At 44.5% G+C, this 15,454-nt stretch overlaps 1 protein-coding gene across 3 annotated transcripts in view; it reads left to right on the top strand.

Moving 5' to 3' along the window:
- The window catches only part of LOC123515909 (neural-cadherin-like), a 163,760-nt gene extending 148,784 nt beyond the window's left edge, over positions 1 to 14,976 (top strand). For 2 of the 3 annotated variants that reach the window (XM_045274803.1, XM_045274804.1), the window contains exons 15-26: positions 477 to 851; positions 1,131 to 1,283; positions 2,148 to 2,287; positions 2,473 to 2,818; positions 3,295 to 3,534; positions 4,424 to 4,771; positions 5,556 to 5,898; positions 10,380 to 10,575; positions 10,736 to 10,968; positions 11,574 to 11,852; positions 12,236 to 12,430; positions 14,375 to 14,976. In XM_045274803.1, coding sequence (XP_045130738.1) covers positions 477 to 851; positions 1,131 to 1,283; positions 2,148 to 2,287; positions 2,473 to 2,818; positions 3,295 to 3,534; positions 4,424 to 4,771; positions 5,556 to 5,898; positions 10,380 to 10,575; positions 10,736 to 10,968; positions 11,574 to 11,852; positions 12,236 to 12,430; positions 14,375 to 14,685 — 3,159 coding nt within the window. In that variant the 3' untranslated portion in view covers positions 14,686 to 14,976. The remainder of the gene's footprint in view (positions 1 to 476; positions 852 to 1,130; positions 1,284 to 2,147; positions 2,288 to 2,472; positions 2,819 to 3,294; positions 3,535 to 4,423; positions 4,772 to 5,555; positions 5,899 to 10,379; positions 10,576 to 10,735; positions 10,969 to 11,573; positions 11,853 to 12,235; positions 12,431 to 14,374) is intronic. The other variant, XM_045274806.1, reaches the window with a different exon arrangement.
- Positions 14,977 to 15,454: the final 478 nt, after the last annotated feature.

The raw sequence follows: 15,454 nt of genomic DNA, 5'->3' as shown, positions 1-15,454 counted from the left end.
TCTCTCTCTCTCTCTCTCTCATTAGCATACTTAACAGCTCGTGTTTCATCAAGGCAGATTCTTCCTCTAATGGTGACTGCTGGAATAGTGGCAAATCCGTTTTCTTTACAAAAGGTATTGGAATGAAATTATTCTTTTTTTTTCTAATAGGACTTTTATTATCTTGCCTTTTAAACGTGTTCGGAATAAAGTGCCTCAATTTGGCGAGCGCACGTGTGTGTGTGTGTGTGTGTGTGTGTGTGTGTGTGTGTGTGTGTGTGTGTGTGTGTGTTCAGTTCAAACACACACACACACACACACACACACACACACACACACACACACACACACACACACAGTAACGGGCAAATAAGATAAGTTCCAGTTTGATTCTTATGTCATCACCGTTTCACTCATCATCCATCATCATTTATATACACTGCCGCTCACTGCTTCGTAGCTTTACCAGTAAGAAATATATGGTCTTATTTCTGCAGGGAGGCGGTGGGAGGCTTGGTAAACTCCTGGAAGAGGTACTGAAGGTGGTTGGGGGAAGCTCCTCGCACAAGGTTGAGGTGGTTTCACTGTATGGTGGCACGCTGCCGCACCCTCGACACCAGCAGCCAGAACCCCACCACGATGACGGCCACCACCACCCAGACACTGATCGTTACCGCCATAGCCCGCCATACTCCACCAGCGCCACTGTTGCCTCAGCTGATGGAGGTGAAGGAAAGGAAAGCGAAGAAGAGAGTGCCTGGTTGCCCCCGCCTCCTCCGTCAGCCTGTGTGTGGTTGAGTGTGGTGGGTCCAGGAGGAGTATTCATGGATCCAACGAAGCTTCTGGGTCTGCTGGGGCTTCACTTACGACAGGTGCGGCTTTGGAGGCTCATTCACTCACCCTGTTCCTTTCAGCCCTGTGACGCCCTTCTGTCAATCACCTATAAAGGCACATGTGACCTCGCCACGCCTGTCACCCTCATACTCATCTTACCATACCATTTAGCTTCCTTTATTGGCATCTCTCACCACTTCCCATCATAGTCATTTCACCCGCAATGTTCACCTACTTCCGCTTGATCCCTTCCAGTCATCTGTTCCTCTCCAGTAACCCATCGCCTCAGTCTCATCTACATTACGTCTTAATCACAGCTGGAGGAGGCCACCAAATTGCGGATGCATCTTGGCTCTCTCGAAGAGGTTGGAGAGCGACTGGATGGTACTCACTCCTCCAGCCTGCGGGACTCTCAACCTGGCGACCCGTCCTCCGCTGCCTCCCTCGCCTCCACCTCTCTCCCTCTCCAGGTACTCAGCTCCTGTGGGTGAAATTTTGTGATATATTGCAATCGTCCATCGTGAAAGGAAATTGCGTTCTAGTGAATGAAAGTAGGCAATGAAATTTTGTTATTGGTGGAAATGAAAGCACGAATAGTGTTGCTTGTCCTTGTTATACCCCCTGCTGGTCCTTTTTTATAAGAAATCACTGGGTAAAGTTTTATTTCTTGCCTGGTTTTCGTTTTCATACCTGAGATTCTCGTGTGCTTTGAAAGTTGGCAACACCAACGTTTATTTTTGTTTTGGTTGTCTTACTATTGAGAAAGAAATTAGCATGACCTTTTTTTCTCAATTTTGTTGAGTTTTTTTTTCATGTCTAGGTCAATGTTTTCTTTATTCAACCATTTTTTTTCTATGTGGGAGCGGAGGTTATTGATATTGATGTGGCATTGCTTGGTGAGTGTCTAGCCAGGGATGGTCTTTTTCTTTTATGAAGGGAAGAGAACCAGTCAAGGGCAAAAAAAGAAAAGATTAAAATAAGCCCACTTGAGTGCAGGCTATCTACAAAGAGAAAAGCGTCAGCCAAAATTAGGGAGCAAATGCCTCGATACCTCCCTCTTTAAAGAAAACAAGTCGTTGGAAGTCGGAAATACAGATGCAGGGAGGGAGTTCCAGAGCTTAACATGTTTGAGGCTGATGAGAAATGACGTGGTGACTGACGTTCCTGATTGAGGTGGTGACAGCGTAGTTGAAGTCCCTGATGTGAGGACCTTATGGTGTAAATGAGTAAACTAACACCTTTAGAGATGTCTTGAAGAAATAATAACTAACAGGTTATTAAAGCTACCAGCAGACTGGGAAGTGTGAATGAACATCGATACTTTTCATTGCCAGGTCGTGGACACCAACGTCACCTCTCTGGTCACGCCGCGTCTTTCCCGCGCTCCTTCATGCCGTGCCCAGGAGCCAGAGACATGCACGCCCTCCTCCTGCTTGAATGGCGGCCGCTGCCTACCAAGCCCTGCCGGCAACAGGTGTGTGTGTGTGTGTGTGTGTGTATAATTACAATTATGCATGTTTTCCTTGTTCTCGATTAGTATTACAAGGGAACACCTACCTCCCTTGTAGCCACGGAGCACCTTTCCGGTGACTGCTTGCATGGTGAGAGTTGATAGTGAAGCGGTCATCGAGGTGAGGAGTGAGCAAGTGTGATCCCCAGATGTGTGTGCCCGGGGGGATCCAAGGGATGGCGCTGCAAGGTGTTGGCGCGTACCTTCCTCGGCTCTGGGTGGGCGTGGGTGCCGCCGCTACCTCGCTGCCTCCCAACCACCATTTCCATGCGAGTCCTCACTCGCCACCCGCAAGGCATCTTGCTCTACGCCGGACCCATGGCGCCCTCCCAACGACCACACCATAACGCGCCCACACCCATGCTCGCGTTACAGATTAAGAATGGGCATCCACAGCTGTTGCTGGAGGGTAGCCTGGAGCCCATTAAGCTGGAGGTGAACATAACTTTGCAAGATGGGGAATGGCACGACCTCCATCTGCGCCTCGATGCCCAGGTGAGGCGCGGCGGCGGTGTAGCTCTGTCACTGCTGCTGTCTAGGTACTACTGAGGGTGTTCTCTGATTGTATCTCTCTCTCTCTCTCTCTCTCTCTCTCTCTCTCTCTCTCTCTCTCTCTCTCTCTCTCTCTCTCTCTCTCTCTCTCTCTCTCTCTCTCTCTCTCTCTCTCTCTCTCTCTCTCTCTCTCTCTGGAATTGTCTTACTTTTTTTGTCTTATCATTGGTTCTCATTTCGTGTAGATGGTGAAGTAATGTTTGTGCTTATGAATATTTTCCTTTGATCTAATTGAAGTTTCAGCGATATTCTATGTGATATACTAAAATGTCGAAATTATCTGTGGTGTTCGGCGATATCAGCCTTTCACGTATCCGGCAGAGCAGATTAGTAACCAAGACTTTGGAATAGGCTTGATTAATAGCATGTTTGCTCGCGTGATGAAAGTTCTTAGTAGTGTATCCCTTACGACGGCTCAGGGCGTGGCTCTCATGGTGGACCGGTGCGGGCGTGAGTGGAAGAGCGCCGACCGCTCTCGCTGCCTGGCGTTAGCAAAGTGGAGCAGCGCTTGGGTGCTGGAGTCGTGGCCGAGCCTGGGACCTCTGCAGGTGGGTGGGATGGCCCACTCTCCGCCCACGGCCGAGCAACACGGATGGTGGGAGGCACCGATCGCACGCCCACTGCACGGATGCCTTTCCCACCTCACATTCAACGGACAGGTGGGTGAGATCAGGGAACAGCTCGCATGGCCGCGCACACTCGTGTGTGTGTGTGTGTGTGTGTGTGTGTGTGTGTGTGTGTGTGTGTGTTGTGTGTGTGTGTGTGTGTGTGTGTGTGTGTGTGTGTGTGTGTGTGTGTGTGTGTGTGTGTGTGTGTTTAATGGCTGAATATAGTACTACAGTAATAATTTTTACAGTGCCACTGACAAGCCATTCAGTTCAAAGACAGAAAGAAGAGGGAAGAAAAATCTACTTGCCTTCGGAAACTGATATATATATATATATATATATATATATATATATATATATATATATATATATATATATATATATATATATATATATATTATATCATTCAGAGACGAAAGATTTGTCACTATTATCTCCATGTTCATTTTGTTTTCTTTCTTCAAAAACTGCCAGTTAATTCGTGTAAATCACTGATTTTTCTTCTTTTTCTATTTCCAAAATGTTTGGAAATATATAATGATAAATTTGAAAAGAAAAATGGTAATGGTATTAGATATGGTATTCATTTCCATTGTTTGATCATGTTTTGTTATCATTTTGTCAGAATGTCTTGAGTGATTGTTGGAGTTCACTCAACTCTTGACTGGCACACATTCATATAACGACTCGCTAAACGCATCGGCAACCCATTGTTTCCTTTTACAGAGTGTGCTTGGCAAACGTGTACACGGGAAGAGGTTTCGGTATTGTTTTATCATAAAATATTGTAATCCCTGGTATTAACACGTGCGAGGCAGCAGGCAACGGCTTGTACTTAATAGAACTTCATTGTTGTTGCCTCATTACGGGCTTGTGCGATTTTTGTTAGCACAATGAAAGTGTATGCATATATTGCCGATACCTTCCCCTCCCTCAACAGCTGGCGGACCTCGGAGAGCCCGCCTCCAGTGGGGGCAGCGTGCCAGGCTGCCGCCCTCAGGAGGCAGCGTGTCCAGGAGGCGTGGGTGGCTGCGGGTATCGAGGGGAATGTGTGGGCGGTCTGAATCATCCCGAATGTGAGTGTGAGCCGGGATGGACGGGGACCAAATGTTCTACACCTTCGCCGCCCGCCTTCCTTGGCCGCGGTTCCTACGTGAGGGTGGCTCTTTCCTTTGCACCGCCCACCGCCGTGCCTAGGCTGCAGCTGCGGTTGCGGGTGCCGCATGCAGCGTCAGGAATGCTGGTGCGCCTCGCGACGAGGCACCGTGCAGCTGTCTTCACCCTGCACGTGTGTACCTTTGTGTGTGTGTGTGTGTGTGTGTGTGTGTGTGTGTGTGTGTGTGTGTATGTGTATGTGTGTGTGTTTCACTGTTTGATCTGCTGCAGTCTCTGACGAGACAGCCAGACGTTGCCCTACGGAACGAGCTCAGAGCTCATTATTTCCGATCTTGGGATTGGCCTGAGACCAGGCACACACCACACACCGGGACAACAAGGTCACAACTCCTCGATTTACATCCCGTACCTACTCATTGCTAGGTGAACAGGGGCTACACGTGAAAGGAGACACACCCAAATATCTCCACCCGGCCGGGGAATCGAACCCCGGTCCTCTGGCTTGTGAAGGCAGCGCTCTAACCACTGAGCTACCGGGTGTGTGTGTGTGTGTGTGTGCGCGTGCGTGTTATTCAGTTGCTGCAAATTTGTCTCTCTACGCGTGTTATACTTGTGCGCAAATACTCTGTTTGACGTTATCAGTTATTTGTCTATACGTATATATTATTTACGTCTTTCTGTATTTTTATATACGTATTCATATATGCAATATATGTATGTAAGAAGGCACACATTTGTATAAACAAGTAGTTGTAAGAGTATGCATTATTCGTAGTCTATAATTTGTTCTAAGATGTTATCAGAGCTTAATAGACATCTCATTCATAAAACTGATGACCCTTCACCGCTGGCTCTACATATTTATAAAACTTTAGAGGTATCTTTCCTTGCTGCCAGACTTCCAACTACCAACCATTAAAAATCTCTAATGTATCGCTCCTCCTTCATACCTTCAGTTGCGATCTGGTATCGTCTGTGCCTCCTTAACTGGCGCCGGCGTGCGAGTTCGTGAGGCGTGCGTGGAGGGCCGCGGGGTAGGGGACGGCCTGTGGCATACTATCAGTGGGGAACAACATGGTGACAACTTAGTGGCGAGTGTGGACGACGGCGACGGCTGGCGACGCAACGAAAGTCTGGCGACGCTACCCCTAGGAGAGGCACGGCGGGGACTGAGCGAGGCCATTAGGGTCACTTCGCCAAAGATGCTCCTGATGAACAGACTGGAGGGTGTCACTGTGGGAGGCGTGCCACGTCTGATTGGAGGGAAGTTGGCGGCAGTCAATGAAGACCTTACAGGAGGTGAGTTTTCCGTTACACGTGTGGGAATTTTTTCTTAAGGCAAAAGGAAAGTTTGATGAATTGTTTCTGCCCGTTGAATAACCAGTGTCTCATATCATATTGAGCCCCTCGCGATTAAAGTAAGTGTCAAAAATCATTCAATGAAATACAAATACTTATATTCCCCCTGATTTATACACATATTTTGTGCTTTTAATCTCGCGTTTGCTCTTTCTGTACGATGAAATGTTAGCGATGTGTTCCCTGAAGCCAGATTATGGACGATTCACTGCCAAACTTAGAATATAAGCACGGGAGAGAGAGAGAGAGAGAGAGAGAGAGAGAGAGAGAGAGAGAGAGAGAGGTGGGAAACGAAAACACACTAATGAAGCCAACTGCTGAATTTTAAAAATGTAATATAAATTTTCCCCAAGCCTTTAGTAAGAAACGGCCAACAAAAAGAGAGTGAACGGCAGGAATGCGACAGATGATGGTCCCATTACTGGATCTGTTACCGTTGCTTCAACTCGCCCCTCAGTAGCATTATCATTACCTTAGACACCTGTGCTGTTCCCTATTACTTGGCCGTCCTCGAGTACTATTACCAAGGCAGTAGGGGCCCATTGTGCAGTGTTAATTGGCTACCTTACTTTTAAGTGCTTCTCTTTATTCCATTTTCCTCTCGCATTGAAGTGTTCAGCTAATGTTTACCTCTCTCCCTTCCTCCGCCCCCGATTTCTCTCTCTCTCTCTCTCTCTCTCTCTCTCTCTCTCTCTCTCTCTCTCTCTCTCTCTCACACACATAAATTTATATGTCTTGTTTATTATAAATATCGTTATTATCACTAGTAGAAATTAAAAGAATGTTAAAAATTGTAGTAATGGTAAAAGTAGTAATACTAGTAGTAGTAGTAGTAGTAGTAGTAGTAGTAGTTATTGTTGTTGTTGTTGTTGTTGTAGGTTCGGAGACCAATAAGAGGGATCTCATTAGGTTAAGGCCAGCGAGGCCATGAAAACATCATAACGGAGAATCTTAATAGTCGGAGGGTTAAGGAGAGGAAGTTTGTTGTTGTTGGTGTTCTTGTTGTTATTGCTGCTGCTGCTGCTGCTGTTGCTGCTGCTGCTGTTTTTATGGTTATTATTCTTGTAATACCATCAGCAGTACCCGCAACACCAGCAGCAGCAACAACAACAACAACAACAACAACAACAACAACAACAACAACAACAGCAGCAGCAGCAGTAGCAGTAGTAGTAGTAGTAGTAGTAGTAGTAGTAGTAGTAGTAGTAGTAGTAGTAGTAGTAGTAGTAGTAGTAGTAGTAGTAGTAGTAGTAGTAGTAGTAGTAGTGGTAGTAGTAGTAGTGGTAGTAGTAGTAGTAGTAGTAGTAGTAGTAGTAGTAGTAGTAGTAGTAGTAGTAGTAGTAGTAGTAGTAGTAGTAGTAGTATATAATGGTATTAATAATAGTAGTAGTAGTAGTAGTAGTAGCAGTAGTGGTAGCGGTGTTGGTTGTCGTAGTTGTGGTGATGGTGGTGATGGCGGTGGTGTTAATGATAAGCGTAGTGGTGACAGTGGTTAGAGCAGTACAAATAGACAGAGGTATATCATAGTTAGGGTGGATTGATGCTTCTGGGAAAAGATGTTGATTGCGTTACAGAAGTCTTCATCTACTGCATTACCTGCAAAATTTCTTTAAGGATGAACTAACTCCCAGAAACCGTATGATAATTGAATCACAGATGCAGTACACATACCTGGGGAAGAGAGAACAGAGCTCAGGAGCACGAGTTTAATTAACTATTGAACAAGGAAGGTAAACTGTGTACAAGGAAGGAGAGAACCAGCTTACTATAAATGCAGAACTCATTGTGAAAGAGAAATTGGTTTACAAGACTCGGAATGGAGAAGAGGAAAGCGAAACATGATATTATCTAGTGATGTATAGTGTGGCAAGGATGTTGGCGCAGTAGCATAGAAGTAAGGTGATGAAACACACAGTATTGGTGTGGCCAGGCTTTCTATGTCAAGGTTTTTATGAGAACAGAGGGATCTAAACCGTATAGGAAGCAGTAACAAACAAAACAATAATTGACGAAAAAAGGGGGAGGAAGCCTCGGTGTGACTAGATGCAAGAAAAATTATAAGAAAATAAATAGATGATAGAAGTACAAGTGATCAAAAATTACTTACAGTCAATAGGAAGCATCTATTCAAGATAACATGAGTCCCTGAACACATAGATCATAATGTAAGCGGTAATGAAATATAAGAAAGAGGACGTAAATATCGTATACAAAAACGCTTGCACAGTGAAACATTCTCGCCAAAGTTTACGGAAAAGAAAGAAAGAAGAAAACTTTCGATTGAGAATAAATAATGTCGCTTCTGCTTGAGATGTTGACACGTAAGGCTTAGTAGAAAAATATATAATGCACTGGTCGAAAATTTCATGTAAGGAGATGATAGAAACGTATTTCTTTTCTAAATATAGAAGATTCACAGAAATATAAAGGAAGGTGTAGACTGCAAGCAGCAACGGCCACGTGTTTAGAAGCACGTGAATGGTTTTATCTACTACCAGAAAGAGAGAGAGAGAGAGAGATGGAAAAGAAAGAAAGAAGAAAACTTTCGATTGAGAATAAATAATGTCGCTTCTGCTTGAGATGTTGACACGTAAGGCTTAGTAGAAAAAATATATAATGCACTGGTCGAAAATTTCATGTAAGGAGATGATAGAAACGTATTTCTTTTCTAAATATAGAAGATTCACAGAAATATAAAGGAAGGTGTAGACTGCAAGCAGCAACGGCCACGTGTTTAGAAGCACGTCGATGAAGAGCCAGCCGGATATACGAAGCTACATGGCATGACCGATTACTCGAAGGATTACGATGGCCCGGACATTACCAAACCAACAGCCGTGAACAGCATCTGAAGCACCGCAAGCCACTGCGTCCCCACACCACCACTACTCGCTCCCAGTAGTGCACTACTGGGAGTCGACACCATGGTGTCGACTTCTGTATCTCCTTATGAGAGTCGGTGACTCCGTAGAGTCTCACAAACTCAAACTCAATAGTGTTTGTTTTACTCGAAGATTACTCGCTCAGTAACGGAGGAGAGAATTGGAATGTGTAGCAATAGTAGTAATAGTAATAGTAGTAGTAGTAATATTAGTAGTAGCAGTAGTAGTAGTAATAGTAGTAGTGACAGTAGCACTAATAGTAGTTTGTTGTCCCTGCTGCTGCTGTTGTTGTTGTTGTTGTTGCTTCTGTGTCCACAGAAACAACAACAGCTACAATAATAATGGCGATCGTGGTGGATATGGAGGTGGAAATAACAGCAGAGGGAATTAGGATGAGTAATAAGTATGATATAGGATTCAATATACTGGTGGGTAATGGCATCCAACGTACCATTGCCTCCCTCAATGACCAGTCAGGACAAGGAGGCGGGCATTACTAGCTTCCCAGAACACTAGCCACCACGGACCAGGGCAGGGGCATGACAGGAGGAGGAAAAGGAGTACTAGCATGCCACTGAGCCATCTGCCGCCAGTCCTGTAGTACTATGACTAGCAGTAGTAGTAGTAGTAGTAGTAGTAGTAGTAGTTGTTGTTGTTGTTGTTGTTGTTGTTGTTGTATGGTGGTGGTGGTATATACTTGTGTTGTTAATGGTAAGATTGTGATAGTAGTAGTAGCAGTAGTAGTAGTAGTAGTAGTAGTAGTAGTAGTAGTAAGTGGTGGTGGTGATATGTAAAAATGCAGACGAAGCACTCACGAGACTACACATTTGAGTCAATATAAACATCAGTACAGTGGACATAAATCAATGAAATATTATCTATACAGGACAAGTGAGGTGAAGCTTTTGGTTTTGAGAGAAAGATACTCACATTAATGATTCATAGTATACCGGAATGAATGACATAATCTCTCCTGCAGTCCCTCCCCCAGCCACCACGCGCGGTATTTATGTTTACAGCCAATCCAATCTTCTCTGTCGCGCTTGCCTAACAAAAGATCACCAGCGCATCTGCTCATCAGAAATTGTAGCAGTCCACCCACATGTTAAATTGTCCGTTGGTGATTTTAGTCATTCCCTCTTCCGTCATGTCAGCAGATTGCCGATAATGTGTGCCCATGGCTTTAACGGTTGCTGTGAGGGAAGTGAGAGATGATGATAGTTATTACAAGGGTAAGGATATTCAGAGAATTATCCCGCCAAGTGAAAAGAAGGGTGAATGTTTGTATGATAAGATAAAATGTTGTAAATGTTGATATTTATGAATTTAAGGTCTGCGAGTTTTACCAAAGCTTTATTCGAGAATAAATTCATTAAATTCCTATGATCCTGAAATTTGACGCAGTGATGTAGAAAACTAATATTCATTCCCGCTAACGCTGGTTTGGCTATTCTATTTTCCCATTATGAATACGTTTTGAACATTACACGGTGAAAAGATAACCAGTGTGCACAACAACCATTACTTCCTGCCTCTCAGCATGTATCGCAGACGTGCGCGTGTCTGGTCGCCACCTACCTCTGCCCCCTGCAGCCAACGGCACCAGCTGGGGCCAAGTAACAGCTGCGAGACACGTGATGCGAGGGTGCGAGGCGCCTGACACCTGTGCCAACACCACCTGTGCTCCTCCGTTCACTTGCACAACTGCTATCACCTGGGATCGGTCCATCTGCAGGTGAGAGGCGCAGGTGTGCCAACCAGGCAAAGAAAATACCCCTTTTGACAATGAACGATGATGAAAAAATGCAAGTCAAACCAGTGAGGAAAATTCACAGGAGAGTGATCATGGCACCATTACTATAGTCTGCCCTAACACCTTCCCTTCTTTTCCTCAGCTGCGGGACAGGGCGGAGGTTAGTGGGACGTAACTGTGAGGATGTGGACGAGTGCTTGTGGCAACCGTGTCTTCACGGCGGCACATGTGTTAATCAGCGGCCAGGCTACTTGTGTCTTTGCGGCCCAGCTCACGCAGGGGACCACTGTCAGTGGGGCACTCACGTCCCTAATCCCTCAGCCCTCGCCGCCCCTGCTACACTTGCCGGGATCGCCGCGACCCTAGTGGTTCTGCGTGAGTATCACCACAACTATAAATAATTTTTCAGGTTGAAGTTTTCTAAACCAAGATCATCTTCTTCTTCTCCTCCTCCTCATCATCATCATCATCATCATCATCAGCAGCAGCAGCAGCAGCAGCAGCATTATCTTATACTCCAGTTTACCTGGAAACGTGTTCCATCCACTACTAGTTCTTACCATCGAAAATCTGCATTTTGATCTTTAATAGTAATTTATTGACATTTATAACAACCATAACATTGAGACCATATTATTATGTAACTAATAGTTGAATTATTGTGTTTTTGTTGACCAGCGAAACATCACACCCCAGAAATGCCACACCCGCAGGCCTGCTCTTACAAACACCAATAATACACCCGTAGTAAACATCAAGTTCTTACTGTAACATTTCAGATAATCTCTTCCAGTGCTTTACTTTTTTCTCTTTCTTTCCCATTCCATTGGTAGTACATATACATTTACAGTCACAAATTATTCTTCACAGTGGATCTAACTTCACACGGCCATTACACATTTTCTAAGCTGAAGTGCTAACCAGTATTTTTTTTCACCACCACCATCACCATCACCATATAACTTCCTTGCCTCCAACAGTGGTTCTCACCCTCGTCCTCTCCCTTCGTTTACACCGTCGCCGTGGAAGCCTCTGCCATAGGGATCGCTCAAGAACGAAAGTGGAGAGTCCAGAAGAGACTCAGATAGAGGAGAAGGGCAGAGGGCAAACACATGGAAATAGTCTTGAGGAAGGAAGAGGGAAAAAAAGGAAAAGCATTCTCTCTAAGAACACGAACCAACTAACATTCTTGGGGAATCTTCGCCGGAAGCTGCCGACAACCACCGCCAAGACACCTCAGTCAATGCTGCAAGAGAGAGGTAAGGGACGGCAACGGAGAGGAAAGGATTTTTATGTGTTGGCGTGTAGTACTGGTAGGTTTTTGTTTTTATAAGGTAAGATAAGATATTATTATCAGTTTGCAAGATATTAAGGTTTACAAACTGAATTTTTGGGGGTAAGAGCTTCATATTAAGATATTTGACTAAAAAGTAAAATTAATTATAAAGATTTTACTACATTGTACTAAAGTAAAAGTACAAATATTCACAAGAATTATGCACATTTACATGTAAGTTAATCAATCACACAACTACTACTGTATGTTTAGTAGTTGAAAAGTACAATGTTGAAAGGAGCTTTGTCAACAGTGTGGGTAATGATTTTGTGACTGATGGATGGATTATGTTTGATGTTCTCACAGAGGAACAATCGGTTGGCGGAAAAGTTTCAGGGAGCAGCGGAGACAACACGTCACCAGGCAGCAAGACAGCAGGAAATCCCACCAGGGACCCGACGCCTGACTTGTCCCGCGATGACCTGCGGGCCTATGCCTACGAGGGTGACGGCTCCTCCTCGGGATCCTTGACCTCAACTATATCAGGTCAGTCGAGGGCAGGTGAGGTCAATATGTTTATTCTTCTTATTAATGAAACTGGCGTGAGATGAATTGCGTAAGTGGACGAATTATGCAAGGTGATGTTGGGTAGGTGTGGCAGAAGTTATCGCGCTCAATCATGTAAGCACAGTATCAGCCAAACAAAATGCATGTCCATTTTTGCATCCTATAGAGGAAATGACGTCTGTAATACAATAATAATGATAATAATAATAATAATAATAAATAATAATAGTAATAATAAAGTCATGATAATGATGAACCCAACGTTCCTCACCTCCTTTACATAATTCGATTTTCCGGATCACCTCAGTAGGAACTGACTCAGCGGGCCTCTGATGCTACTGTCTTCACTCCATTGGTTTTCACAAAGGATTCCTCTTTGAATCTTCAGCACTAGAACTGACCCATTGAACTACAACATTATGAGATGCTTTACAGTCACGTGTTCTGCTATGCAGCCATGAAATTTCAGCGAAAAGTGTGTGTGAGATTAACTTCTCTGCTAAGCAAGGTTAAGCAAGGCCAGAAATGAGATGTGAAGTGTCCAGTTTAGCTTCCAAGTAAAGGATAGACCGAGAATGTTGAAAGTAGAAGAATGTCATTGAAGAATACAGGATTGTTGTCTGAGAGGTTGTGTCGAGTTGATAAATCGGTACATAATCTTTTCTTACTAACGCGAGGACAGATTTATATCAGTGAAGATTTATTTCATCTTCATCCCTCCATTGTTCCTTCCTTTCTTATTTTCTTCCTTCCAATCCTTTCATTTCTTCTTCTTCTTCTTCTTCTTCTTCTTCTTCTTCTTCTTCTTCTTCTTCTTCTTCTTCTTCTTCTTCTTCTTCTTCTTCTTCTTCTTCTTCTTCTTCTTCTTCTTCTTCTTCTTCTTCTTCTTCTTCTTCTTCTTCTTCTTCTTCTTCTTCTTCTTCTTCTTCTTCTTCTTCTTCTTCTTCTTCTTCTTCTTCTTCTTCTTCTTCTTCTTCTTCTTCTTCTTCTTCTTCTTCTTCTTCTTCTTCTTCTTCTTCTTCTTCTTCTTCTTCTTCTTCTTCTTCTTCTTCTTCTTCTTCTTCTTCTTCTTCTTCTTCTATTATAATTAAGTAATATTATGCGACGAATTCTCAGGACGAAAAGCCATCACCAATTAAGAGTGTGGTCTCGATAGAAAGCTTAGTCTTTTTTTAAACGTAAAGTAGAGAGGAAACAAGTCAGCCACCAATTAAGTATCAAGGCACGGCGCGACGGCTGCCTCCTGATACACGATGACAAGACGTGTCAGAAACTTGGTGACTGGGACTCAACCTTCCCTGCCCCTTCACTTAATGTTGCAGCGGTTGTGGTATTAGTGCTGGTGGTGGCGGTGGCGGTGGTTGTTCCTGCTAGATGTGGAAAAAGAACGGGAAGCAGATTAAGTTTAGTGGTAACAGTAGTACCAATTGCAGTAGCAGCAGCAGCAGTGGTGGTGGTGGTGGTGCATGGTGCTGATGATAACAGTAATAATTGTTGTTGTTGTTGTTGTTGTTGTTGTTGTTGTTGTTGTTGTTGCTGTTCTTCTTCATCATCATTTGAAAATTATACTAGTCATAACAATAGTAATACCTTTGTTATGAGGAGGAAAAGCAACAGCAGCATTATATGTTTTGTTGATGTTTTTGTTGTTTTGTCAGTACTGGGGTGGTGACTGGGTTGATACTGCTAGTGATACCTTACTAATACCCGGGTAACAGTAACCCCAAAGGAATATTGTCAATTAACAAAACATCAAACGGAGCAGGTCAAGAAAAAAAATAATTTGCTATTAGTAATGAGCTAATACTTTCTGCTTCTCCCGCCTCTCCCCACATTCCCCTCCTCTTCTCTCTCTCTCTCTCTCTCTCTCTCTCTCTCTCTCTCTCTCTCTCTCTCTCTCTCTCTCTCTCTCTCTCTCTCTCTCTCTCATGCACCCAGAGCTGAAGCAGGAGATCAATGCACGGGGCGGCGTGGAGGCGGAGGGCGGCGGGACCTCCACGCCTCGGCTAGTGCCAGGATTTCTGGAGGTCGTGGACTTGTTGAGAAACCTGCCCGAAGCACCAGGCAGATCCTCTCCCCGCCCAAAGTCTCGCAGGAAGCTTCCGGAAGAAGCTACGATTCCTCCTTCTCCTCCCCCTCCAGCTCCCCCTCCTCCGCCACCTCCTCCTCCACCTGTTCCATCGCCGTCGAGGACAGCTGAAGCAACACCAGTGCACGATGAGGGGGCAGAAGCAGCTGTCAACTGCTGACGTAGTGTTGTGACTGTATGCTGCGGGAAAACTTGCGTCTGTTGTTGTTGCTGCTGCCGTGAAGCTGCCGCCACCTTCATTGCCGCTGCCGTCGCCGCCGCCGCCGCTGCTGCTGCTGCCGCTGCTTAAACTTCCAACTATTCTAAGTCTTGGCATTTTCACTCCCACTTCACTTCTCGTTATTCTCCACTTCCTTTTTTTCGTGATTTCTTCTTCTTCTTCTTCTTCTTCTTCTTCTTCTTCTTCTTCTTCTTCTTCTTCTTCTTCTTCTTCTTCTTCTTCTTCTTCTTCTTCTTCTTCTTCTTCTTCTTCTTCTTCTTCTTCTTCTTCTTCTTCTTCTTCTTCTTCTTCTTTTCTTATTTTTCTTCTTCACTTCCTCTTCCTTCTCTCTTCTTCTTCTTATATTTAGAATATTATTTCTTTCTCTTCTCTCTCTCTCTCTCTCTCTCTCTCTCTCTCTCTCTCTCTCTCTCTCTCTCTCTCTCTCTCTCTCTCTCTCTCTCTCTCTCTCTCTCTCTCTCTCTCTCTCTCTCTCTCTCTCTCTCTCTCTCTCACACACACACACACACACACACACACACACACACACACACACACACACACACACACACACACACACACACACACACACACACACACACACACACACACACACACACACACACACACACACACACACACACACACACACACACACACACACACACACACACACACACACACACACACACACGTTCCTTTTATGACATTTCATATGTTTATAAAATAT

Source organism: Portunus trituberculatus, chromosome 40 (assembly GCF_017591435.1).
Source record: "Portunus trituberculatus isolate SZX2019 chromosome 40, ASM1759143v1, whole genome shotgun sequence".
Taxonomy (NCBI): Eukaryota; Metazoa; Arthropoda; class Malacostraca; order Decapoda; family Portunidae; genus Portunus; species Portunus trituberculatus.
The sequence above is the reverse complement of the archived record's forward strand: the minus strand, read 5'-3'. Positions and strand labels throughout refer to the sequence as shown.